Genomic DNA, 27,604 nt, shown 5'->3' with positions numbered 1-27,604 from the left:
GCCAAGAAAGGTGTGTGTGTGTGAAGCAACTACAGGAACAGGGATTGAGGCTGGTTTCCACTGCAAAGGGAAAAGCCAGGTTAGATGGCAAGCTTGAATCCTATGAAATACTGGCTTCCCAGGGTCTTCTTTGTGTGAACCAGAGAATCCAGGTGACCTTCCCAGTGTCCATCAGTAAAATGGGCCTGGCCAAGTCTTGCCAAAAGAGCCGGTGGTAGGGTTTGGGGAACACTATGACTCAGGAGAAAAGCTGCTGACCCGCGGGCTTATGGGGCACCCAGTTGTTCCTAGGATGAGCAGTTACTACCTGGAGCAGTTTCCCTTTGTCCTGCCATTTCCCTCCATCTTTGTTGTTGCTGCTGCTGTGGGTTTTGAGAGTTCCTCTTCTCATCTCACTCAGATTCTATTGACCCCAGCATGCACCTTAAAGCCAGGTGTGTTATCAGCTACTTGTAGTCCCATTGCTGGGAAGGTGCCAACGAAAGGATTCTTGGGGCTTGCTGGTGAGCCCCAATTCACAGAGATGCACTGTCTATGAATAAATAAAATCAGTAAGCTGGAGAGTGATAGAGGAGACGCCCACCGTTGACCTCTGGTAGAGGAAATACACTTGTGTACATGGGTTCAACAAAAACTAGAAATTAGGGGTGGTGATGCATGTCTGTCATCTAGCATGTGGGGCTTAGGAATGGGGTTCAGAAGTTCTAGGTGAACGTCAGTTACATTCAGAGCAAGTTTGAAGAGAGTCTGGGTTACACTTAGACTATCTCAAAACTGAAACAGGATTTCCAGAAAGTCGTGTCCTCCATGCCACCTTTGCAACTGGCTCTGAGGGCTGTATTCCCATGGGGGCAGAAGGGACCAATAATTAGGCTGTGGGATCTTGACCATAATCTGCAGGTATTCTAACAGGCTGGCTGTAGCCCTTCCAAGGGCTTGGCTGTGTGTGGTGGTTGAAGGCAGCTGGAGCTTCGGGTGCTATGCCCTGTGCCTGGTAACAGCCTCATTTCCACTCCTCCTGGGCAAAGGTTTGCACCATCCTCAGTTCCCCACTCATTCCATCTAAGCATCCAACACTAACAAAGAGGAATGGAAAGCCTTGCTCAAAGCAAAAAGAAAATATGAGAACAGGACTCTGATCAATGAAATCCTTTCTGTGAAAAGATTGTGAATTCTCCCATTTGCTGCCAGGCAGGTTTTGCTAAAAGATCCTATACCAACAGCTTGCCAAGGTCACTGATCTATATTCTCAGAAGCTAGAGGGAGGAGTCAGGGCCAAAGCATCCATACCTCTTAGCACCCCCTCTTCCCTGCTGAGAGCCAGGGCTAAGACCACACCCCCCGAGTCAGCGAATTAAATGCCTACTCTGCCACTGTCATTACCAACGGGGAGCAGGCCTGGAAAATGGCCCGTGTATGGACGGGAAGGGAGAATGGCTGGAAGAACAGTCCTCAGACAGAATGCCTGAGGAATTGGCAGGGGATCAGGCTCAGTGGCAGAGCTTGTCTTGTAGCAACAAAGCCCTGGGTTGATCCCTAACAACCCTAAGACTCAGGCATGGTAACATACATATATAATCTCAGCACTCACGTGGAAGCAGGATCCCAAAGAAGCAGAAGTCAAGGTCATCTGTTTCTACAGAGCAAGTTCTAGGCCCCACTAGATCGGTCGCTGTCTCAAAGAGTGGAGGAGGGGACAGTTTGTACAGAACCACCATAGTATTGGGTCCGTTTGACAGCTGACTACAAGGTGGATGCAGTGGGTGCAGAGAACACATACAATGGACACACAATCCACACCCTGGACACGTGGAGTGGGACACACAGATCTGTTCCAATCACAAGCATACTACTGAAAACAAATGAATTATGTCTACTACCACTGACTGGTTAACAGACGCTTCCAAGGGCAGAACAATGACTATGTAGGATGACTTATGGGGAAACTTTCCGCTTCAAGTCGCTCTCAAAGAGTAAGGTAAAGACTCATGAATTTACTCAGGAGTGGGTGGGGCTGCATGCAGAGAGGTGGCTCTGCTCACTGGAGAGGAATGGCAGGTGGGAAGCACAGAGGCTTACTTGGGAGAGCGGAGCCTTGAGATCCAGGTGAAGCTGAAGGACACAGACTTAACATACAAGTAGGCAGGCTTCATGGAAAGATGAGGAGCACTTTCCAGAACACTCAGGTAAAACCCAAATACAAAGAAAAGCCACGTAGTAGGAATGGCCATTAGCTCAGCGAGTTATGGTAACCAGGGAGATTGTGTGTGGGGGTGGGGGAATAATTTACACCTAGTTAATAATTTATTTTTATTGAAATTGAATACTTCATAATACAGTAAAGTTGATTGATAAAAATGAAGAAAAAAAATCAAATTTTAAAAATACACTCATGTTGAAATCATATAAGCCAGCCAAATCAGGCATAAACAAAGAAATTCTGCAAGGTGGTTTGCTTTTCAGTATGTAAAAACCACCTGTATACAATTCTACAATGCAAGAAGTCATAACACATCAAGAAAAGAGTCCACAGCCAGTGGAAGGACACCGGGCCTGCCCTTCCACCCTAGGACACTGCCCTGGCACAAGTCCACACACAACACTGGCCCACCGTGTTTTCACACGATGTCGGTAAGTCACCCTGTGCAAATTAAGGCTTCTTATAGGTCAAACGGGTGATAAACACTTCTTCCCCCTTAAAAGAAAAAAAAAGCACAGTAAAGGTGGTACCATGAGAGCCTGAAGAGATGAGACCTACAACCCAAGCCTCTGAAGGGCAACTCCTCCCCATGATGCCTCTCTTCCACACACATGCACAAAAAGTCCACCTCTGGGTAAGCTGCTGGGACTCACCAGCTGATAAAAGCAACACCCAGAAGGATGCATGAAAAGCACTGCAGCTACAATGATGAGGCACGGAGCAGGCGGGCCTTCCCAAACCTAGGCACTCAGGGACCTGTGCATGTATGTGTGTGTGTGTGTGTGTGTGTGTGTGTCTTTACAAAATGGAAAGCAAAGAATACTGCAGCTCACTAAAGTGTGCATCAAGGACCAGCTCAGGAGCTACACACAATGGCCCAGCACAGCGCCAGCTTCACCTTATGCTCTTGCTGGCAAAGAAACTGGCTTTTTTCTTATTTTGTTTTTTCCTTTGTCGCAAACCTGAGTAGTAATTGTCAAAGTCAATAAATAGGGGGAGAGAATTACAATGCTAAAAATATAAATGGTCAAACACCCTATAGGGTCTAAAGCAGCAAGGGTTTTTTTCAAACACAGCCCTCTGTTTGTAAGATGCATGTGGCCTGGGCACCTGTTGGAAGCACACAGCAGCTATGCTTGTAAATGAGGACTTGGGGCAAAACCCTGGGCACAAAGTACCGCCCTTTGGCCGATTCAAGCAATATCTTGTTCCACTGACTGTAAACGGTCATGAAGGAGTGGTGCCCACCTCCTTCACCCTCTCCCCCCATCAAAGAAACTCTTCCCTTTGAAGCAGTTTTGTTAAAGGCAAAATGACAGAAGCATCATTGAGTTGAAGTCTTATTTGGTAGGAGGTGCTTGGCTGTCCCACGGCTCCACGTTCTCCTGTAGGCACCACGGAGTTAGATGTGTAAGAGGTCCTCGTCGCTGTCGTCATGGAAGGACACCAGCTTGGCAGTGGCTGGTGGCTTGTACTGTCCAGGTCTGAGCTTTCCTTTTCTGGCCTTCTCACCTTGGACCAGCCCTATCCTATCACCCTCCCTTTCCTTAAGGACCATGAGCTGTGGGTTTCTCATGGGCTGTGAGCTTTCCACCTCGGCTCCTCTGCCAGAGTGAACTTTCACCTCTGGGATGGTCAGGACCTCATCCTCACTGTCTTGGTCATCGCCATGCAGGGAAGTGAGGGCGTCTGCTTTCACAGCCTTGGTGGTGATGTGGCCGTTCTCCTGCCCATCCTTGCCTAGTCTTGCAGTTGGCAGCTGGATCTCTTCCATCAGCCATTCTGTTTCATTCTCATCTGTCTCCTCTTCTTTGCTGACCTGCCAGGGAGCAACAGCAAAGAACGTGTGAAACCCAGCAAAGACAGCCAGCTGCTGTTTGGGAGCTACCCTGATACACCCATCCCAGGGCCTCTGTTGGCCTAAGAGGAGAACCTGCAAAGTAGAGCCATAGGCATGAGCCTCACAGCCAAATGAGCAGGCCTGCTGCAGGACTCGACATGGCCCCTGACTGCTCAGCAGTGCTGGCAGAGAGGGGCTCTCCTGGGGCAGTGTGCTGGGGGCGGGGCATCTGGTGTGCAAGAGAAGACACGGAAGGGCTTAGATCAGAGGCTAATTTTTAAATTTTACTTATATGTGTGCATGTCAGATGTGCGCTGGTGCCCATGTATGCACACGCAGGAAAAGCTTGGGTGTCATTCCTCAGGAACTAACCACCTCGGTTCTTTTGTTTTGCCTAGTTTTTGAGACAAGGTCTCACACTGGCCTAGAGCTCACCAAGTAGGCTGGTGGGCCAACCCAAAAGGCCCAGAACTCCACACATTTTGAATTCCCCACCAGCCTCACGGTATTCTAGTATGTTTAGGGTTCTTGAAGATCAAACTCTGGTCCTTTGCAAGTACTCTTCCCAACCTCAATGTAGTTTTAAAAGTGACCTGGCAATATGCATGAGGGCTACAAACACGTCTCTGTCCTCTGATGGCCTCTTGTCAAAGTTTATCTGAAATTACCCAAATGCTAGGTGTACAGAAATTTTATCACCAGGACTTTTTTTTCTTCTTCTTTTAAGATTTACATTTTTAAATTTAATTTTATTTTTTTAAAGATTTAACCAAGCTAGACACAGTGGCGCACACCTATAATCCGCACTCTGGGAGGCAGAGGCAGGTAGATCTCTGAGATCAACGCCAGTCTGGTCTGTAAAGCAAGTTCAGGACAGCCAAGGCTACACAGAGAAACCCTATCTCAAAAACAAAACAGACTAAATATCAAATGCTCTAAAGGAAATCGCTGCAACCATACGGAGAGAAATTTGCAGGCAGGAAGTCCGCAGAAGTGGTGTTAGGGTGAGAGGGATCCTCCTGATGACAAGACACCCGTGTGCTCTTCCCAGCATGCAGGACAGGCTCAGGCGGCACGGGGCAGCGCTGGAGCACTGCGGCAAGGCAGCCGCCCCACTCAGTGAACAAACAATACCTTTGAGTACTTATAGGAGATGCCAGAGCTTCTTCTGCAGCAATTGGTCAGCTTGTTTATCACAGTTTCCCTGTCAAAATGAAAACCACAGTAAATCCACAGCAGAATGAGCTGAGACAAGGGACACAGCAGCTGGCCACCAGTCCACTCATCCACTCTGTTTAACTCCTATGGGCTGTGTCCCAGGAACTCCTGGGCTCAGCAAAAGGCGGAGGAATGACAATCTTGGTCCACCTCAGACTCACAAGGTTGTTGGCAGGAATACCTTCATATGCTCAGACTACCCTGATGTTAGCTCCCACAGAAGCATGGCCATTGCTCTACCTGAGCCCCAGTCCTCCCTCTAAGTACATTTCTGAGAGTAGTTGACTCAAGTCAGTATTGTCAACCACTTCCCCAGGGCACATGAAAAGCCCTTCACCCAAAGCACAGACAAAGCAAACTGGAGAGCACACCTGACGTACAGCAGATGTGTAATAAGCACATGCTTTGTGATATGGGGGAGAGGGTCAGCTGATGAGTACAAAAGTCCTCTCTCAAAAGAGTCTTAATTTATTAGGTTTTGGACTTCACACAAGACCCATCTGTTTTAGACCTACCAGTACCGGTGAGAAGCCTATGGTAAGCGCACCAGTGTGAACAAGAACCACACTGGCATCCATGGACAGTATCAAAGTTCTGGGCAATCCCATGCTCAGACATTTAAAGGCCAACAGTACCCACTTTTGGAATTTTTAATCTTTTAGTTTGCTATTCTCAGGCTCAAAATACAAGCGCCTGTCCAAGATTTGATGAGTGCTGGCTCAGCTTGGCCCAGCCCAGCCCCTCCAACCTTGCTGTCCATTTTACCTTCTCTCCTTCTTATGAAGCAGCAAGCCCAGCAAACAGCCAGTCAGTGCCACCAGGAGAAGGCTGAGGACCGCCCCGACGGCCTGACTCCGCTCGGAGAGTCCCTTATATTCTGGCCCAGCACTCTCACCATCAAAGGCCATCCTAGAAAAACATCACAAGGGAGGAGAGGAAGCTGTGTCAAGAGCTGTGTACAGCAACACTCTAAGGAACCCAGGACCCAGGAACTCTCCCCTTCTGAACAAACTCCAGGCGAGTCAGCCCCTTCCCAGGACACATGATCACTAGGCACAGAAAACAGCATCTGGGGGCTGGAGAGATGGCTCAGTGCTTAAGAGTACTGGATGTTCATTTTCCAGAACCCACCATGACGGCTCACAACTGTCTGTAATTCCAATTCCAGGGGATCTGGCACCTTCACACAAATATATATGCAGCATATATCAATGCTCTAAAAATAAAAAATAATTTTTTAGAAAAAGAAAAAAAATCTAGCATCTGGAGTGCTCTGAGATTGCATTTACAGCAGGCGGCAGGCCTACTGACAGAAAGTGCTGCCTAAGGGCTGAGGAAGTAACAGGAGCAGAAGACGTGAAGCAGCCAAGGACATCATTTCCTGTGGCTCTGCCCATCCCTGCAGAACCCTGTCTGTGGACCAAGCAAAAGCAGGGCTTTTCCTGTACTGAGTCATCTTAGGACCTAGCCCTAGGGCTCTGGGTAGAGGTGATATTTAAGACGGGTTGGCTCTAAAATTTCTTCAAATTCTACCTTTGATTTCTCCTTTAAACCAAGGATTACTTACAAATAAATGGATTTTAGTTTCCACATGTAAATATAATGGCGCTTGGACATGAAAACACCACAATTTCTTCCCTCTCTGGCCTGGAGTCCTCAGAGCAGAAGCACATTCCCCTTGCTGCCCACAAAAATCTAGCCTCTGGAGCACATTCTAGAGACCCGCAGAGCGAGTCTTTCGTTTACCCCGACATAGGAAATGCTTTGCTCCAGCTGAGGGCAGCTCTGCCACGTAAAGTGCACGAGAGCCCACAGAGGATGCTGAAGGAGGCGGCCAGCCCTGCTCCCCCGCAGCTGAGGCGAGGGCGACGGTATGCACAAGGGAAGCACAGTCAGGACTACTTGGATGACAGGTGGTGGTAACAGTGCCACAGACCAAAGAAAACAGCAAATGGCTCTTTTGTGCACATCTTAATACCATCCCAATATAAACACACAGGTGCTTCTTCTTGAACAGGAATGCAAGAAGGGACATGGGGTGTCACACTCACCCAAGAGGACACACAGCAGAAGTGTACCAGGAGAACAGGTACTGGCAGTCAGCAGTCTCGTGACTGAACTCTGGGATCCCATCCTTCACCAGGGGGTCACAATGGAAGAAGATGGTGGAAGAGACAGACTTGGTTTTATCTTTTCCGCACTTGGAGGAAGAGGTAAACACCACATCCAGATCGCCATCTGTCATGCAGGAAAGGAGACACCACGGTACCATTAGCCCCCACCAAGTGTATCCTTTCAAGGTCTGTCAAAGTTGTCGTAAGCTTAATGTCGAGGATGAAAGCACTTCCAGTGTCCAGTATGCAATCTACACTCACGACTTTAAAGCCGCATCCTACGCAAGCAACAATTTTAACCCAACCCAACATGAGGTCTGCTCCTTGTCCTTGGCTGGTGGTGGGATTTTCAGTAGCTGGCCAGGAGGTTTCATTCTACCTGGGGAGAGACTGACCACCAGGGCACCAAGCAATTGTGCCTAAACAACTGAACCCAGCGAAGTCCTGACCTCAGGGAGCACACCTAGCAATACATGTAAGACTTCACACATCACTGTGGGGATGGCAGCAACACATCCTAGTTCCATGGGAGAGGCCAGAAGAAGATGTGTACCTGGCCCCAGCCCTTCCAGAAGCATCCTGTCATGGGTGGCTGCAACCTAAACCCTCCACTGTAATCAGCTGCAAGCATGAGGACAACAGCTTCCACTGATTTTGAGTGTTCAACTAAATTTTCCAAATTCGAGTGAAGTTGTGGGAAGCCACCAAACTAGTCCTTGGTGTCAGAAATAAAGAAAGACTGGGTGGACCCTGCTCCAACCTCATTCTATCAGCTCAGGTTCTTTTGATTATCTGGAAACACTATTTAAAAAGTTAACAGGGTCACATGGTTCAAAAAACAAATTACAAAAGTAAATGGTGAAAAATAATATTTTAAAATAATAATTAAAAAAATATATTTTTAAAATAAAAAATATACATGTGACCTTCCAGGAACATACCTGCATGATAAAAAGACTCTGTGTCAGTCTATAACCTCCCACATTTGTTCTCACTCAGGCTGGCAGCATTCCCTCACCAGTCCCTTTAATCCTTCTAGCGCATATGGAGCCTTTTTATTTCTTTTAAATATTGCACTCTCTCTCTCTTTCTGCGCGCACACACCTATGCAGCTACCATAGCAAATGTCAGGATGTCACAGGACAACGTATGGGAGTTGGTTCTCTCTATCATGTGGGTCCCAGGAATCAAGCTCAGGTCCTCAGGCTTGGCAGCAGGGAGGAACTCTTGTCCACTGAGCCAGCTCCCTCCTGAAACCCATTATCCTTCTCTAACACTACTTGCAGTTTCTAAGAAAGCAACATGCTAATGGCAGGCCACAGTAAGACTGTGACTTGTGACTGTCTCCTCCTGCCTTTGCCCACGGGGTGGCACCAGCTCACAAAGGGAGCTGAAATCAGTCTGAGTTCCACACAGTGGATTTGTGGAAAGCTTTCCCTTGGAAAAGCCACACACGGACCATTAACAGGAAGCAGCAAGTCACCTTGGATGTAGTACTTGGTCTTGTCTGCGGTGCCCACTTTCCTGCTGAAACGCTGGTCGTTGGGCTTCACCTGGCAGATATTGGCACCAGAGCATGCAGGGTTGCTAGAGCTGGTGATGGAGGAGAGCTGGATTTCATACAGGTAGTTGTCCCCATTGGTTCTCATGTCCCCAGAGGCGCTGAACAGCCTGAGGCAGAGGAGAGCACAATGACTTACAATCTTTCACAGGCAGCTACATGCTTCCTTTCTCCTGCATTCTCCAGCCAGGCGAGGCTTCAGTCATCTCCTGGAAAGACTGCACCATCCTACACAGGACTGACAACATATGCAGTGCCCTCTGCCCCCACATGGCCGAAAGACTGCAACAGTCTGTGACACTGCTAGAAAGGGACCTGTACTTGTACCCAACATGCTGGTTAGCCCAGTTCTCTATACTTCCTGAGATCCTTCCCAGCACTGAGGAGAGGGGAGCTGCTGTTTACAAGGAGTTCACTACCTCTGGTGTTAAACCATAAAGACAGTCACACTTTTCTTTGGTTTAAGAGTACCTGGTTCCTTCAGCAACTGTACCTGAAACACACAGACTGCTTAACTTGCAGCATGCCTGCTAGGGAAAGACTCATATTTTTGCTCACTTGGAGTATGTGTTAGTATCAAAGAGGCAATCTTCCACTTACTTGAAATAAATTTCCCCGAGGCTGAAGCTCTTGCCGGTTACCGGGTTGATGAGAGTTCCATTCACCATGCTCACCTCCTGAGGCTTCACAGCACAGGCAGCCCGTGAGTCCCAGTGAAAGTAATAGGTGCAGCTGTCAATATCAAACCTGAGTGGGAGCAGACATGGTTACCACAAGGCTACACATAAAAAGGCTGCAAGACACACAGCTGCAGAGGCCTGCAAGCTATAGTCTGGGTTCTGAAGGGTCCTTGGTCCCCACAGTGCACTATGTGAGTGATAGCTCTGGGCCAGGACAATTTTCTTGGTCACCATGCTCTAGTACAGTAACGAAGATGACATCAGCAGCACAGAAAAGTGGACATGGATTCAGTGCATGCTGACCCTGGGGACACAAGCCTGTGATTGCAGCCACTCAGGAAGCAGAGGCAGGGGGTAGCAAGTTCTTGTCACAGCTATTGAACAAATCCAAGGCCCACCTGGTACCTTATTTTGTCTCAAAACAACAAGAGGGCTAGAAATACTGCATAAGAGCAAAGCTTGCATGAAGCCCTAGGTCCAAGCCCCATATAGATAAAAAACACCACCACCAAAAAAAAAAAAAAACAACTCAATAAAAATGTCATAACATATAAAGCTGGAAACTCAGCACCTAGACTTTGAAATTTCACAAGTATCTTAGTCCCTTTGATAGTTTTACAGTTTCAAAGCAAAGCTTCCAAAGCAGCTGCTCCCCCTGTTGGCCACATCCCCTAACACAACTTAAACTACCACCATGAACACACTATTATGAAATCATTCAAGAACATCCCACAACCTGCTGTGGGTTCCAGACAGATTGCTGGTAGTGTGATCAGGACACTCTTGGTTCCACCATGACATTCAAGGGCAGCAGCCAGCTCTGCACTGCTCAGGCTAGCATCAGCGGCTCCAAAGCTGGCTCAGGAGCATGTTTCTTAAGGCAAAGTGAGCTATAAAGCTGACGTGGCCTGGTAATGGTGTATCTTCGCCCTCCGGTGGGGAAGGGGTGCCTCCTGTGGGTGAAACACCACAGCTCTGGCCTCTAGGCCCTCAGCCTCAGTGGCCACTTCTGCCACAGTGATAGCCCCAAACACCTTCTCATCTGTGTGCACACTTCCCAACTCTCACATGGAAACACCAGGAGACATCAAAGAGCCAGAGTGTGCTTGCAAATGTCTCACCTCTTGAATGTAGGCCTGCCTACAGTCTTCGCACAGGCCAACTCGATTACAGAGGAGGCAGTCTTATTCCCACCACAAGAATAGCCTTTTGAGTAAGTGACAATGACTTTGTCATCTGAAACACGAAACAATGAACTGGTGTTATTTCTAGTGCATTGAGGAAAAAAAATGTTATGAGTTAAAAATCTTGTAAACACAAGTGTCAGCTCTCTAAAAGTGTCTGACATACTCAACAGCACTGGCCCAAATGCCTATACCATCATTGCCATGGAAGAGCAAGACCAAGAGCTTTCTGGGTCCTCAAGAATGCTAAACCTCTATGGCACCTACAGGACAACCATCCAACTCCACAGGCCTCAGGAATTTGGGGATAGACGAGTCCTCAGATGTAAGTATGGCTACTCGGGTTCATGTGTGGGAAATTTAATCCCCAAAGGGAGGCACCTCTCAGGCCACTTTCTGTCTGGAAACTCTACTAACCTGTAGAACCAGGTTTGTGATTAAAGGTCATGGTAATTCCCTCAGAATTCTCTCTCCATTTTAATATCCATGTCACCTTGTAACTCAATAAGCACAAACTCAGAATCCTACTCTAGCCTTACAAGGCAGGCAGGGCAAAATGTCTGAATACCCAACACTGCCTTGCCATTCTTAGCTGAGGAAGTATGACTGTTTTTTAACAAGCAGCTGCCTTCCCCTCAGTGACCAATGGAAGGTAAGCTTGTATTCAAACTACTAAAGAGTATCATGATTATTTTTCCAAGTGCTTGAGGATGCCAATCTGTACCATGCCCTGTACAACTGTGGCTTTCTTAGATGTGTAGTTGCAGATTTAGAAACCCAATGTATAGCCAGAACACAGTTGCCAGAAGCAGGTTAAACAGGCTTCCTATGCCTCAGGGAATACTCAATAGCATGTCCTTCCATGTTCTAGGAAGTGGGCAGTCATAGAGAACAACCTCTGAAGTTTGCACCACAGCTCAGGCACTTTCCCCATTACACGGGGGACAGCCTCACCTGGCCAGTCTTGATGCTGCAACCAAACCAAGGACAAAGAGAGCCTTACCTATGACATCCAGCTTTTGCGTATGAACAAGCCCCAAAACCTGGACTTGACCAGAGGTGCTCTTCTTGCAAACACTGGCTCTTTCAGAGCAGTCCAGGGGACCTTTATATACTCTTTGACACAGATTGATAAAATACCTATAGGATAACACAAAGGGGTAGGGGAAAAGGGCAATGAGAATCTAGAGAGATGTCTTAGTGGTTAAGAGCACTGACTGATCTTCCAGAGGACTCAAGTTCAATTCCCAGTACCCACATGGCAGCTCACAACTGTCCGTAACTCCAAGATCTGCTACCCTTAGACACACATACATTCAGACAAAACCCCAATGCACATAAAATAAAGATAAACAAACTATTAAAAAAAGGGAGGGGGAAGTGAAGCCTGTACTAAGGTACTGGAGAGACCTGCACTCTCCATGCTGCCTTGGAAAGTGACTCCTACAATGGCCTTGGCGGTGCAGAAGAAATGCAGACAGAGCAGCCATACAGAAGGCTGACTGAGCAGGCCCACATTCAATGACATGTCCCATGTAGCCCTGACACAGTGCAGACAGGAAAGTGAAACAGGAAAGGTGAGCAGGCACTCATTCACCCAAGCCCCCCAGTTCACAACCCTGATCTGCAGCAGGGCCTGGAGGGCTCCCACATGGGAGCAGGTCAGGGTGATTAGCTCAGAAGGCAAAGGCAGAGCTAAAGAGCTGGCAAAAATCTTAGAAAACCTATCTTGCCCTCACACCTGAGCAACAAGAAGCCCTTCACAAATGTTAGGGCTCCAGTCTCCATGTGTGCTCACCACAATTCCCCATACACTATGATTTCAGAGCCCTCAGTGACAATCTAGGCCATATCTCAGTGAGGTCCCAAACCCCACAGGTATGTGACAAACTTGGAGAGCATGAGCAGTGGCATACTTACGAGGTTCCTTCATGGACAAAGTCCCAGGACCCCGTGAGGGATGAGAGTAACCGCAAGTCATAGGTTTTATGCTTCTGAACAAACTTGCATTCCATCTTCTTCGGAGGGCAGACAACCTTTGTTTTCCACTCAAATGTCACCTCACACCCACGATCTTCACTGAAGACTTCTGGCCTCCCAATATCCTCATCTTCATCACATGTAAATATGATCGCAGACATCCGGTGGCTGTCACCTGGAGAGCCATGGCACACAATGGTCAGACCTAGGGCGGGGAGTACACTGGCACTTCTCCTAGCTCCTGGCCGTTCTCCCAAGTGCAGCCCTGGTCATAGTTTGTCTTACTCCTGCAGATGCATCCACATGTAGACTAGTTCCCTTAAGACCCTACACCACCTCCTGGGAAAGCACTCAGCATTTGGCCACACACTGATATTGACAAGTAACAACCTAAACACTTCAGTGTCACCTATGGGCCACAAGTACTATCTGTCCACAGAAGCCTTGGAGCTAGTCATCTCTCATAAATCAAACACTTGTCTAGAATCACACAGCTTTTCAGGCATCCTTCTGTCCCTAAACTGTGAAGGAGCCAAGGTGCTAAGTTTGGTTCTCCATGAACTCCACCCCTCCCCGACAAGGCTATACAACAGGATGCCTGTGACTTAACACTTACTAGCTACCCTGCAGACCCAAAAGAGAGTAGCCTGGCTGAGGAATGAACCTGAACTGGAGCTGAATGCTGGTATGTGAGCACAGCCCCTCTAGCTACTGAGTGGCTACCCAGCATGCCCATTCTCAGCACAGCTCCACTGCGGCTGATGTATATATTTGACTTGTCATTCCAGGGAGCAATAAAAATGCTTTCTGTAACCAACAAGAACAAAACCACCCAGAGAACAGCCGGCCCATCCTCAGCTCCCACTCACTCGGTCTGCAGAAGCCCCACTCATGGTCACGATCATAATTTGCAGTTTTGCTACACCACAGCTTCGCTCGTCCCTCCAACACACACTCCTCATAGCGATTCCCTTTGTAGACGAAGGGGAAGACACAAGGCTCACCATCATCCGTTTCTGTAAGAAAAGGTGCGTGGATGATACAGACGCATCAGTGCATTAGCTGTGTCTTACTAGATGCTGTCCCCAACAGGAGATACCCAACAGGAGTCCTAGGAAGCTGTCTACCTGCCTGACAGCCAGAACTCACCCAAACAAACAAGCAACAGACAGCATGCACGTTCCAGGCACAAGCATTCACACCAGGGAAGGTGATGTGGCAGGGTTCAGGACACACACATTTTTAAAGCTTCACTCCTCAAGTATATTCCTGCTAAGTCTAATCTGTTTACCAGAGATTTGAAATGACCCTACTGTGAAGATTTACCTGGAGGGCAAGGATCACCATTCACATAACTCAGAATGACTGCTTCATCCTGGTGCCGGTAATCCAGCTGCATCGATGCTAGGCGCCCAAAAGATGCCCCTTTGCTCCCAGAGAGCAGACACACACCTCCATCCTTGCAGCCTCCCTGGTCTAAGCCAGCTGCCATTGTGCACACGCCTATACTGTATGTGTGAGCATCCCGAGTAACCTGCACAGACAAACAGCATGTATGGCTGTGTACTGATGTGAACAGAGCAGGGGCTCCAGCTAAGGACAGAACCACTACTACAGTTCACATCCTTGTACCATGAATAGAACCATGGCTCCCCTGCTGTTTTCCTGGGCCCAAGGCCACCTCCAGAGGCAACCAGGAATGCCCTGCTGACCCTCTACGCAGCTCCCTCTGGCCACTAGAAAAGCTCATACTTCTCTCATCCCAAGCCAGTCCCTTTCCCCGTCTTGTTCTCTCCCATGGTGGCCCAGACAGCTAATGGTGCTGCCCAACTGTCCTCTCCAGCCGGATGCTTCTGCTCTGAGGCCCAGGCTCCTCCTACCTTCTTGACACTAGCATTTCTTCAGCTGGGAAACAGGCACAATAAGGAGTCAACTAGCCAAGCAGACATCCCACATGTGAACATGGGCCTTGCTTTCCTTCCTCACTGTGCACCTGCAGAAGGGTCCTGTGCCCATGCAGAGAACTATCCGTGCACTGCAGGCACCAACGCCTGAGAAAAGTTCAGAACTCAGCCCTGACCAGGCTCAAGCAGGTGCTGCAGTCTAGTCCATACAGTGGAGCGACTGGGCAGTGACTATGCTCCGCCCACAGAGGCATGAAGGAAGAGCTTCGCACAGTGCCAAGTCACTGCCTCTGAGGTTGGCAGACTATGTCTCTTTACCTTGAGCTCAGGCTGGCAACTCAGTGATTCTCTGTGGCTTTATGTAACCGTACTAATCTTATCCTGTCCCAGGGGTATGTGCTCTAATGCATGTCCCCAAGCCACTTTGCCTATTATCCATCTGTGTCACAGAACCTCACTCTCTGCCTCACTGGCCACTGAGTCGGAGTCCCTGAACCCTCAGGAGGCTGGCCAGTCTATGGGAAGGCAGCCTTGCCTTGAAGGTACTTGTGGAAAGGCTGGTCAAGTTGAAGCTGTAGAGCAGCTGCTCATCCGTCACGGCACAGCCCTGAGTCTTCACTTCATCAGGACAGACGATTGGCGTCTCCCACTCAAACACAAAGTCGCAGTCATTGGTCCTTATCAGCTTAGGCGTTCCCTGTGGCCAAGAAGAGTGTGAGTCTCAAAAACCACAGGGCATGAGTACAAGACCCGGCATACTCCTGTCTGGGAATGGTAAGGACATACAGCCCTGCCACACACTGCACAAGCAAGCACAGCCAAACCAAAACAGGTCTGCATCCTACCACATTTCAACACCAGGAATATTTATGAGGGCAAAATATAATGCAGCCATATACTCCAAAGGCTAATGAAGTTTGAATCAGAGCATATCTCTCCCTCGTTCAGCAGAAGAGAGCAGCCAGTTGGTCAGGAACTCCATTTACACTTGCTGATGAGATCTCTTCAGGGTGAGTTATATGGGAAAAGAGCTTGTGCTAAAGAAGGCAAACACTGGGAAGGCCAATCCATCCAAACCTTTCCCAAGCATCAACTGCTCAGGACACTGCTGCCCTGGGAACAGCAAATTCCGTCAGTGTGTCCTAGATATCAGGTCAGAGCTGACAACAGTTCCACTTGCTCAGCTGGTCCTGAGAGGTAATAAATCTATATAATAAATGACGGCACATGCCCCGAACTCTGATTTTCTAATCAGAAAAAAGATATTTCATCCTTTTAATGCATTCAGAGTTGGTACCCACTAAATGCAGCTTCTACCCTCAAAGCTTCCATGTTTTTGAATGATTGAAAGTGTCCGTGTTAACTCAGACTTCTTCAAGCCTCAATGTTAAGTGGTTAATACACTGCTGAGGCACTGGCCACAGCAGGTACTGATTAAAGTTAACAGGTATAGGTGACTCACCATGCTGACCCCTCTCCTGCAGTGAAACGCGATGAGCGAGGTGTAGTTCATATACTTGTCTGCTAAGCACGGAGTACTGCTTTCAAAGTTCAGGTAAACTTCATTTGCCACAGGATTGAAGATTGGAGGTCCTGTGACTCTGCCGATGTCCTATAACAGAGGAAGCAAACAGTGTTTCAAAACCATCCCAAGGTCAAGAAATTAGGAATCCACTGTCAGCCTTTAAAGGTGAACACATACTGCTCTATGGCTGCCATGCAAGTAGGTTGCCAGCATGCACAGATACCAGAGAGGGTTGACGGGCACCAAGGATGCCTACGCATGTTCAGTTTCCAGATTCTAAGCACTAGATCTCTCTCCTCATTCACAGCAAGAATCCCACAGTCACAGCCCCAGAAGGAGGAAGGCAGGAGACGGCTACTGTCCTGATAGCCACAGTGCTCTGATATTACCCCTTACTCAGGTCCAGATGCTGGAATTCAGTGGCTGGCAGATGCTAGAAAGGTTATTACTTAGGACAGTGGCTGACACACACAGAGGCTCTTCAATAAGTACCTTTTAGTACTTAAGAATTAAAAAAAGGCAGATGGACAGGAAACATGCCTGTGTGCATATGTCTGTATGAAATGCCATGTAATAGTATGTGCACAACCATTATGAGCATGTGTGTGCATGAGTGTATCTATGGCGTACATCACCACTTTGGCACATGTTAAGACCACCCTCACCAATGAAAGAAGCAGACAAATTTTAACTGACAAAGATAGCCAAGCAGGAAAATTCAGCAGACTGGGCCTCGGGGAAATGGTTCCCAGAGTACCTTGTCAGGACACTTCTGAGGAACTTCCTATCAAAACATAGTTCATGCCTTGGTCCTCCCTCTCTACACAATACTACACTACACATCACTTTTAAAAGGACACCTGATGTTGTACAACAGAACTCCCAGCTGAGGTGAATTTCTACTTAAAATATCACAAGGGCTTGGCAAACTACAAATACAACTTGAAACATCCGAATCTATACCAGAAGCTTTCCAGGAAGAGTGTATCACTATTACTGCAATTGTTTTTGCCCTTAATTATAACTTATTACTAAGAAAAGAGCTTGCATTTCTTAAGTGTTTTAATTACACAAGTCCTTGAAACAAAAACACAAGCTATGCCAGTGCTCTTTTTTTTTTTCTTTTTTTGTGTGCAAACACCTCTCTTGGTTAGGTTTAACCCTGAGGCTCCTAACACAGTATATAGAAAACATATCTGAGAAGTAGGAGAGATGGCACAATGGTAAAAAGTGCTCATTGTTCTAGCATAGGACCTTGGTACAGTTCCCAGCACCCACATTAGGCACTTCACAACCACCTGTGACTCCTGCTTTCCAGGATCCAATGTCTCTGTCCTTTGCTAGACACCTGCACCTACTTGACATACAAATGTACAAGCATATACACATAATAAAATATAAAGTAAAAATCTTTAAAAAAAAAAAAAAAAAGAAAGAAAGAAAGAAAAAGTGCATGTGGGGGTTCTGGAGAGATGGCTCCATGGTTACGAGCACTGTCTACACTAATCAAAAGAACCCTAAAACAGCTAATGCCTGTCACTTGACAGGGCTATCTATACTTTCTTACAGAGGATGCTCAAGTTCATATCAAGCCACAACATCAAGCAGCTGACAACTGCCTGTAAACTCCAACCCAAGGGATCAAAACCCCTATTTCTAGACGACTCCACTGGCACCTAAATACATGTATAGCATACATGCACACAAATCACATATTTTTAAGAGCATATCAAAGCAACTGTTCAATTTTCATGCAGCTCATACTTGCTGGCCAGCACTATTGGTTGGCAGCTGCAAACACACTCTTAGACTAATCTTCCTTAGCCGCCTGAGCCTATACCTTCTAGCCTTTCTGCCTGAGCACTGCCCTCGAAGCAGAAAGCACAGCACACAGCCTAAGAGTAGAAACTTGCAATGATTTCCAGCCCTTGACCTTGCACACTTACTATAGGGGGTCCATTCACAGGGACTTTGCAGACTGCGGCACCTGCAGGGCAGGGCACGCCATGCATGGGATTCAGCGGCTGGCAGATGTTGATGTAGAAATCAGGGGTGGTGTCAGAGGTGCCATCCTCACTTTCATCATATGCTTCATAACCACCAGTGCGGTGGATGAGAGGGGACAGGTCAATAATGGAGCTTCCATTCCGCACAGTACATTCCGTCTGGTAAAAATGAAAGAGTACATTTGAGTCTGCAAGTAATTTTCGTCCAGTGACCATGACAGTTATCCATAAGAACTTAAAAAGCTAAACCTAGGTATGATGAAATATGTCTACAGTCCCAGCACTCAATGGGCTGAGGTAAAAGGATTACCACAAGCTCCAACCTAGCCTGGCTAGCCTGGACTACACAGTGAGCTGAAGGCCAACTTAGATCTAGTAAGACTTCTACCGGCAAGAGAGGGGGAGGGGAAAAAACTAACAGAGACTGATTAAGACCACCAAGCCATGGACTGCTAGATAGCACTGAAGTGCAGAGCAGCGCAGCTGTGCGACGCAGGCACTGCCCTGCCTCCACTCACCGCTTGCTCGCAGGCCAGGGGTGTGTGCCAGGAGAAGAAGAGTGTACACGTCTGCTTGTCCAAGGAGATGAGCATCGGCCTGTTGGTAGGTCCAGCTTCAGGCCGGCACACGAAGCTGATGACACTCTTGTACCTCAGGCCTGATTTGGAGGGACATAGGGACCCTTCCGAATACACCAGCTGCAAGACCTGATCCTTATAGCTCAGCTTCTTGCTGGCCTTGCCCACACTGATCCTGGTCTGTCCAAAGCAGGCCCCTGCACCACACGGAAGGACAAGAAAAGCACCAGTAATGGTCAGTGACTAATTTCCTAGGAAAACTTTCTACAAATCCAGACAGAACTTATTATCTCCTAATTACCACACGGGGTGGAAGTGTGGATCTTTGAAATGGTGATAGCCCCAGGGACAGCAGTCAGGCAAAAGAGGTCATGGTACTCACCTACACCAGGGCCACAATTCTCATTTTCCTCACAGATGCTCATGAAGACCAACCCCTTCTCACTGTAGGAGGCTGTGACACCAGCTCTGCCACTTAAGGAACTCAGGTCAAACAGGTGGCCTGCAAAGTACAAGGGAAGAGGGAGCTCAGACTCAGGAGGGCTCTTACCAGGAAGCTCACATCAGTCATATTAGTGAGGGGATTCTGACTCATCACACACTAATCAAGAGCCCTAAAACACTCCAATTCCTACGACTATCACTTGACCACCATCTGTGATTCCTGAGGGCCTGATGTATCTCTCCAACTGCCAGCAGCCTGCTACCTGGATTCCTCTCAGTGCTCAGCACAGCAAGGGCAGAAGCCTTCTGGCAGCTGTTCTGTTGGCTCCGAAAGGTGGCCAGCTCTGTAAACCCTAGCACTGACATAGCCAGCAGTATCAGGAAAGTTAGCCAGGAACATAGTACAAGATGGATTCTGGCTTTCAGAGGAGCAAGGGTACACGGTAGCCTCCTCCACAGGCTCAGAGAAAAGGTGAAAAATGCTGAAACACCATCAGATGAATCTCCTAAGCCCCTCCCTGGGTGGGGCTGGGTTGTCTGTCCCTCACCTGTACTGGGATTGGTGACCTGGCAGTCATCGTGTGTGTTGCTCTTCACAGGACAGGCAGCAGGTGTGGGCCAGGAGAAGGTGTACTCACAGTCCTGTACAGCACTGATGAACAGAGGCCTTGAGCTCTAGGGTGAGCAGAGAGACTCCACTTTAGAGTAGCAGGTACAGGAGGGGGTGCCCACTCATGCCCTAAGAAGGTTGCTTGGTAAAGCCAAGCACAGTAAGTCACGGGGTATCGCTATGGTAAACACAGGTCAGGAAAAGCAAAGGTAAATAAGATGCCTGTGGGCCTCACACAAACAAGTCAGCAAAATACCCTGGGAATCAGAAGCCAGTTGAGGGAGCCAGACATTTTCTAAAGATAGCCCTGGGGAGCTCAGGCAAAGAACTCCATGAGCAAACCATTGACCAAATGCTTGGCTAGAGAACTAATACCTGTTATAATAATACCAAAAAAAAAAGGCCTACCAAGAAAGTGGGTCACTAATACTAACGCTTCTGGGGCACTGACTGCAGCTCACTCCTGGCCTCCAGCACTTCCCACCATTAAGGAAATGGGACCATTCATCCAGCTGCCCCCTCCTTCCTGTACAGTCCTCAGCACTAAGGCAGAGAGGCCCCATCACCCTCCAGTGTGTCAGACAGCTTGTATCCTGGGCTATAAGGCATCTGCTCCCTCAGAGATGACTCTGCTTCCCCAGTGCAGATGTGCCCCATCAGAAACAGAATCACAGGGGCTCCTCCATGCCATCACAGCTGCTGGATGCCAATACCAGGCAACCAGGAATGGAAGCAATTCAGAGGAAGAACAGCCCTGCTGGGCATTTCTAACACCTGCACAAGAGACGGGGAAGCTTCCAGTCGCCTCTCCACATCCTGCCGACAGACACAGAACAGCCAGCCAAGTGCTGGCTGCCCTTCTGATCTTTAAGGATCCAGACTAGACTAAGAAGAATCAACTAACGCCATACCTGGACGCACCCAGCTAAGTGCCTAAGGAGTCACCAAGGGGACGCAGGCGCCCCGAATCACAGACCTTCACAACCAGCATGCATCACAACCATGCCATCCTGAGCTTGTCAGCCTGTGCCCAGAGGAAGCCTGGTACAGTGGTTCATGGTCCCACACTTCTCTGGACGCCATTAACTCACCACTTGGCTGTCACTGCAGGTGAAGCGGATAATGGTTGACCTTCTCCGTATTTTGTCTGGGCATAAGTCACCATCCACATACTTCAGGACAGTCACCCCACCTGTCCACTGAGGGCTATCCCGCACCTTGCCAAGATTCACAGGCTTGGAGCCATCCAGCAGACACACAGCTGCCTCAGGAGGGCATGGCTCTGCAACACAAGACACAGAGTATCCCTGGGTGCTGCAGTCTAAAGAGCAGCTTTATCTGCACACTGCTCAAGAGCTGTGCAACCTACCACCACACCTTCCATCCCCACCCCCAAGCACTACCAGCTCCATTCTCTACCTGTCAACGGAGATTTCACTTCATTTTTTTTTTTAGTCATTTAAATGCTGCATTACCATAGGTGTGCCGGGGCAAGTGTGAAGAATGGTATATCCAAGACCAAGCTCCCTCCCCATCATTTCTACACAGCATGTTATAATAAAGCCAAGGGCCCTCAATACAGTGGAGGACTGTTGGGGCCACATTCTCACTCTTTGGTCAAGACATCACTAGGAATCCTGCTGACTTTCTGTTGTCTAAGCACCTGTGCCATCTGCCCAAGGAAGGGCCAGCCCTGCACCAGTATAGGACCAGAGTCACAGGCTTCCCAGAACAACAAAGCAAGGGAAGATGGGCTGTGGCCTCCATTCATGCTGACAGTGCAGTTAAAAAAAAAAAAAAAAAAAAAAATCACCCTCAGGTGATGCCATTCGTGCCATAGGTGAGACTGTACCTCAGTCTCCCAAATCGGTGACCTTCATTTTCAGCATTCCAAGGAATTCCCTGGGAAACTGCTGGTCACACAAGTGTCTTCTAGTCTCCACTCTCACCCTAGACCCTGCACCTAAATGGTACAAGTTCCCTACAGGATTAACAGCGGGCCACCTAAAGGTCTCTAGTCCCCTCCCCACCTCCGACCCTGCTTTTTTTCTACCCACAGCCATGCCCTCATGATCAGAAAGATTACCATAGTCCCTGCAGTTACCTCAGCATCAACAGAGCCGGGGCCACATGGGAACCAATCCCCAAGGCCCTCAGCATCTCTCCCTGCTGCTCCTCAGCCAGACTCCTCCCACTGAGGCCTCTCCTGCTGTTCTCTGTCCCTGAAGGCTCATCCTGGAGCATCACCCCACAAGGAGAGGAACCTGCTTACCTGTGCCAGCTTGTGGTGATAGAGACTTGCATACATTGATGAGGTAGTGCTCAGTGGCCCCTGTCCTGGTCACAGCCTCCCAGTTGTCACTGTATCTTGACAGTGAGGAGAGGTCAATGGAATTGCCAGCCCCGTCCCTGCAGGGAGAAGAACGCCATGGTCAGGGCCAGTTAGCTCCTGTCTGCTCAGAAAGGCTCAAGCATCCATGTGTCCCTGATGTCCTACGAGTGGAGCTTTACTAGAAGACATCACTTCCCATTCTGCATGGGGCTTCACTCTGTATTTATGAACAGCGAGCAAAATGCAGCCTTGAGCTTTGACAAGTCAACATTCACTTCAACAAAATGAACTATCTGGAAAAGACTCCATACAGAGGCCAGTGAGAATTGTAAATCAGTGGTCAAAGGAAGTCACCAACTGGCATTCAGAGCGTCTGCGCTCATGGCCATTTTCAGAAGCTGCCCTGCTAAGCCACCTGTCTAGATCTAAGGTTACCAAAGGCTGGAAATGCATATGAATTTTCGTGGACCTTCTGCCTGGACGATAGTCCAGCACTACACACCTAGACACAAGAAGCTATGGGAAACTGGCCATATGTCACACACAACACTAATGTAAGCAAGTCAGGACACAACTAGCTGCTACAGGGCTCCAGGTTTAGGTCCAGCTGAGGGCCAGTGAGAACCAGCTCAGGGGTCTCTATGTTCAAAGGAGAATGAAAAGAGCTTATTATTGATCCAAAAGTAAAGGCTAAGCCAGCAGAGGTGATTAAACAAAACAGATTTAAAGGGCCATTTTTACAGAGGTTATATATGTTATTAGAGAATTATACTTTATTCACTTTGTATCCCCCCATAAGCCCTTCCCTCCTCCCCTCCCGAACCCACCTTCTACCCTCTTCTTCACGCATGCCCCTCCCCAAGTCCACTGATAGGGGAGGTCCTCCTTTCCTTCTTTTTGATCTTAGTCTATCAGATCTCATCAAAAGTGGCTGCATTGTCATCTTCTGTGGCCTGATAAGGCTGTTCCCCCCCTCAGGGGGAGGTGATCAAAGAGCAGGCCAATCAGATTATGTCAGAGGCAGTCCCTCTTCCCATTACTATGTAACCCACTTGGACACTGAACTGCCATGGGCTACATCTGTGCAGGGATTCTAGTTTATTTCCATGCATGGTACTTGGTTGGAGTCTGAGTCTCTGGGAAGACCCCTGTGTTCAAATTTCTGGTTCTGTTGCTCTCCTTGTGGAGTTCCTGTCCTCTCCAGATCTTACTATTTCCCACTTTTTACATAAGATTCCATGCACTCTGCCCAACAGTTGGCCATAAGTCTCAGCATCTGCTTTGATAGTCTGCAGGGCAGAGCCTTTCAGAGGCCCTCCGTGGCAGGTTTCTAGCTTGTTTCCTGTTTTCTTCTTCTTCTGATGTCCATCCTCTTTGCCTTTCGGGATGGGGATTGAGCATTTTAGTCAGGGACCTCTCTCTTGATCTATTTTTTAAATATTAGATAACTAAAAGAACTGGATGGGGGTGGGGAGGGAGAGCAAGAAAAAAGAATCTAAGTCTGGGGTTGGCTGAAATTTTAGGGCAGCCAAGGAAAGCCCTTTTCTTGGGGGTGGGGGATGGATACCTGTCCATTGTTTGTGTTCATATCAATGTTTGTGTGCATATGGAGACCACAGGTTAATGGTGGGTGTTTTTCCTGATTGTTCTCCATCTCTTCTTGAAGCAGGGTCTCTTACTGACCCAGATCTCATCAATTTGGATAGTCTAGTTAGCTGGTTTCCTCTGGGGATTATGCCTTTACCTCCCATGCCACACCCACTTGTCATGCAGAAAAGGTACTGAGGATTCTAACTCAGGTCCTCAGCCTTGCCTGGTAAATGTGTTACACACTGGGCTACACCCACAGTCCCCAAAGAATGCTGTCTTGAGAATGTGATCTCTGAATAAACCTGAGGCACACAGAGCAAGCAGCATCTTGAAAGAGCATGTCTCAGCAGAGACGCAGCCAGAGCAGAGGCCCTGTGGTACTGAGACCTGTCCTATGAGACTGTGAAGAGAGTAGGTTCTTGCGTCCTAGGAGGAACCTGAGCCAGGGTGGGCTGTCTGCACTGCAAGGAAGCCTCAAGTCAGTAGACACTGTCAAAGGCCTCTCTCCTGCTCTCTACAGTGCCTGAGAAGTGGTGTGTGGCAAGGACAGAGGCAACAAGGACACAGGATATGCAGAGCTACAGGCAAAAGTAGAGAGCAAGAGCCAGGCAGGCTGGGAAGTGAAAGGACAGTCCAGGAAAGGAGAGCCGGAAGCAGAGACCAGTGCATAACAAACAAGTAATACCCAGCTTAGAAGGTGACAACAAAGGTGGCCAGCCCAAAGCAAGGAATCAAGTTAATGGGTTAGTCAGCTCTTGAGACCCAGGAACTCAACTTGCTAGGAATTTGAGTCATTCAGAAAGCAACTGTGTGTGTGCAGTGGAGAACAGTTTGTTTCTCTTGTCACAAGTCCCTAGATGATGCTGTGTAACTATTTGCCAGGTTCTATGTAGCCTAGACTAGCCTTGAACGTCAGATCCTCTGGCCCTAGCTTCCTCGAGTGCTAGGCTTACAGGTGTGCACCTCCATGCCACCTTAGAGTGTAACAGCTACTTAGCCAGCATTGCACTGCATGGCGTGTCCTAAGTAATGCAGAAATGGCCTAACCCACAGAAGTTCACAGTCAGTACAGGCCACAGTGCTTCATGGGACTCATACATTTCGGGACAGCACAGGGGTCTTGGAACCAGCCACTACCTCCACAGCATTGTGGCATGCTGTATGAATTTACTACTCTATACATGAACTGCTATTTTAACTGATAATGGAATTTCTTCTGACTTAATTTTTACAGAAATACTTTTAGGAAGAGAAAATAAAAGTTTTGCCCCTGGAAAACTAAAGCCAACTTCAAATGGCAGTAAGAAAACAGTATGAGCATCACCGGTGTCTGCTCAGAACAGTTTATGTCCATCAGAATACAAAGTGTTCAAATTTGATTCACCTGAAAATATTTTGCCATGTAAACCAGAAAAAGTAACACTGTGAAACAATCACATATAGTTATACACAAATTACAGAATGTCTGCATTTACATATACTCTAGAGTAAATCACTCTATCTATATAAAACAGAAGTTCCCAGGGCAAGCAAAGGGAAGCTGAGAATCAGCCCTTCCTGATCATGTGGGAACCATGCATATCTTCAAAAATGGGAAGGACTCAACATGTTCCTGAGTAAGCCTTCAGAAATCCATTTATGAGAGGAAACCTCCCCCTAATCTTGACAGCATCCCAGGTCATAAGAGATAAAGACCAGAAGGGACACTGAGCCTGCAGGATAGGGCTACACTGGATGGCCCCTCATCTATCCCGCAACAATATGTGTGTCCATCCATCAAACACTGTAAGGGCTGAGGAAAAGTTCTACTGTCACCAGGGCCCTGGCTCCTGACACAGCAGTAGACAAAGGGCAGTGGACCATTCTGTGCCTTAGAGCTCCAAGAAGCAGGAAGGCTATGAAGCTGTTTCATGTCCCCTTTTCATCTGATGCAATCGCCCACAATCGCCCACAAATGTGGCCATCTGGAGTCAGTCTCCCCAGTATGAAAAGAAGTGAATGGACTAACCCCAGACACGAGCTGTGAAGAAAACTGTACCAAGATAGGATGACCCCCAAGAGCGCACAGATCCATGAACTTACTGGATAGAACACTCCGTCACATTGAAAGGTGGGCAGGCATACTGTGTTCGCCACTCAAACAAATAGGAACAGTCCGAAGTCTCCCTCAGAAACACTGGCTGAAAAGGTTAAGGTGAACATATATAAACATAGGCACTCAGGTTGAAAGCCATGCAAACAGCTGTTATGTAAATAATGCATCTTATAGACTCTGAGAGTAGACCAGCCATAACAGAACAGCAGCTGTAGTGGGGCTGGAGGTACAAGTGGAGGGCAGGACTCGCTGGAGGCTGCCACTCAGGCTCACCTTCTGTGTGGTCCGGTCACAGTAGAAATAGATGGTGGTGGAGCGCTGGTACACCTTGTGGCAGGTGTCCCCCCCAGTGTAGTTAATTTTCAACAGTCCATTTTCATAAGTCAACTTCTGAGAAAGGAGCCCTGTTGAAAGAGAAGCGCGGCTGGTGGGGCTCATGACAAGTGCTCACAGGCTGTGATGCTGATCCTGAGAGCTGTCACATCACACAGACCCACAGTGCTGGACTACTCATCCTGTCCACATTGCATGAAAGATGGCTGCCCACAGGTTCAGCCTAGAAATGCATCAAGCAGTATGAGGTCCTCTACAACCTGAGAGGTGTCACTTCACTACGGCACCGGTGTGGTGCTCATGTTCCCCGCAGCAGCAATTTCTGCCTCTTTTCAACACTCTTGTCAAGTGGGGATGGGGTGCTGTTAGTAAGACAGGGTCTCATATGGAGCGCAAGCTGCCCTCCAAATCCACATCCCCACATGTCAAGTGAGCGCTGGGACAACAGCGGCAAGCAGGCACCACCATGCCAAACAACTCTACCAGGTTTAGATTTATTACCTATGTGTATAAGCGTTTGCCTGCATGTACGTCTGTGCACTACATGTGTGGCTGGTGCCCTCAGAGGCCAGCAGAGACTGCCAGATCCCGAGACCGTAGTTACAGATGGTTGTCAGATACCATGTGGGTGCTGGCAATAGAATCCTGGCTCTCTGCAAAAGTAGCCAGTACTCTTTAAGTACTAAGCCATCTCTCCAGTACAACCTTGTCAGTTTTATAGCTAACCCTTCTAATAAGCTTGCCCCCTTAATGCAACCTTAGGGTATACTGCCTGCAGATACCCATTATTGCATAGCAGTGTGTCCCATGGCCGGCCTGAAGAAAAAAACTATGGGCTCAGGGTCAGAAACACCCGTGGCCTTGCAGCTCAGAGCCTACTCATCTGAGTCCTAACTTGGAAAGGCCTTTTACCCTTTCTTCGTTCTCTTTAGAAACAGCCAAAATCTAGGCATATTTTCCCTTACACTCTGGGCTTCCTCACTCTTTCTCTGAAGGCTCACTCCCACTTGCTATACATAGCTGCCTGTCTGCCTTGTGGCTGCTTAAGCTGAATATGCCAGTATAATGCAAAAAGCAAAGCTTTCTTTTCCCTTCTGGCAACTGTCATGTTTTCCAGCTTGCCTTCCTCTGTTGTTTTTCTTCCAATCTCTAATCATATTGTCCACAATAAGTTAGCAAGATGGCTCAGTGGGTAAGGGAACTTGCTGCCAAATCTGATGACCTAAGTTCAATCCCCAGGAGCTACATGGTGGAAGGAGAGAACCAACTCCTATTCTCTGACCTCAACTTGTGCTCAGTGATATTCATCTTGCCTCCACATAAAATAAATTGCCCATAAGCTTAAAGCAGAAGGAAGGAAGGAAGGAAGGAAGGAAGGAAGGAAGGAAGGAAGGAAGGAAGGAAGGAAGG

General features: G+C 48.1%; 1 protein-coding gene across 1 annotated transcript in view; it reads right to left on the bottom strand.

Moving 5' to 3' along the window:
- Positions 1 to 2,296: 2,296 nt before the first annotated feature.
- Positions 2,297 to 27,604, bottom strand: part of Igf2r (insulin like growth factor 2 receptor) — a 93,511-nt gene continuing 68,203 nt past the window's right edge. Inside the window, exons 28-48 of the mRNA XM_055615924.1 lie at positions 26,135 to 26,265; positions 25,849 to 25,946; positions 22,117 to 22,253; positions 20,936 to 21,126; positions 19,783 to 19,909; positions 19,173 to 19,292; positions 18,731 to 18,987; positions 18,153 to 18,371; positions 16,144 to 16,293; positions 15,217 to 15,378; positions 14,104 to 14,311; positions 13,647 to 13,793; positions 12,718 to 12,952; positions 11,801 to 11,937; positions 10,735 to 10,849; positions 9,534 to 9,680; positions 8,856 to 9,043; positions 7,310 to 7,496; positions 6,024 to 6,167; positions 5,175 to 5,244; positions 2,297 to 4,019 (exon numbers count right to left, since the gene is read on the bottom strand). Coding sequence (XP_055471899.1) covers positions 3,603 to 4,019; positions 5,175 to 5,244; positions 6,024 to 6,167; positions 7,310 to 7,496; positions 8,856 to 9,043; positions 9,534 to 9,680; positions 10,735 to 10,849; positions 11,801 to 11,937; positions 12,718 to 12,952; positions 13,647 to 13,793; positions 14,104 to 14,311; positions 15,217 to 15,378; positions 16,144 to 16,293; positions 18,153 to 18,371; positions 18,731 to 18,987; positions 19,173 to 19,292; positions 19,783 to 19,909; positions 20,936 to 21,126; positions 22,117 to 22,253; positions 25,849 to 25,946; positions 26,135 to 26,265 — 3,587 coding nt within the window. The 3' untranslated portion in view covers positions 2,297 to 3,602. The remainder of the gene's footprint in view (positions 4,020 to 5,174; positions 5,245 to 6,023; positions 6,168 to 7,309; positions 7,497 to 8,855; positions 9,044 to 9,533; positions 9,681 to 10,734; positions 10,850 to 11,800; positions 11,938 to 12,717; positions 12,953 to 13,646; positions 13,794 to 14,103; positions 14,312 to 15,216; positions 15,379 to 16,143; positions 16,294 to 18,152; positions 18,372 to 18,730; positions 18,988 to 19,172; positions 19,293 to 19,782; positions 19,910 to 20,935; positions 21,127 to 22,116; positions 22,254 to 25,848; positions 25,947 to 26,134; positions 26,266 to 27,604) is intronic.

The sequence above is a fragment of the Psammomys obesus genome, unplaced genomic scaffold (genome assembly GCF_907164565.1).
Source record: "Psammomys obesus unplaced genomic scaffold, mPsaObe1.curated_primary_1811, whole genome shotgun sequence".
Classification (NCBI taxonomy): domain Eukaryota; kingdom Metazoa; phylum Chordata; class Mammalia; order Rodentia; family Muridae; genus Psammomys; species Psammomys obesus.
The sequence above is the reverse complement of the archived record's forward strand: the minus strand, read 5'-3'. Positions and strand labels throughout refer to the sequence as shown.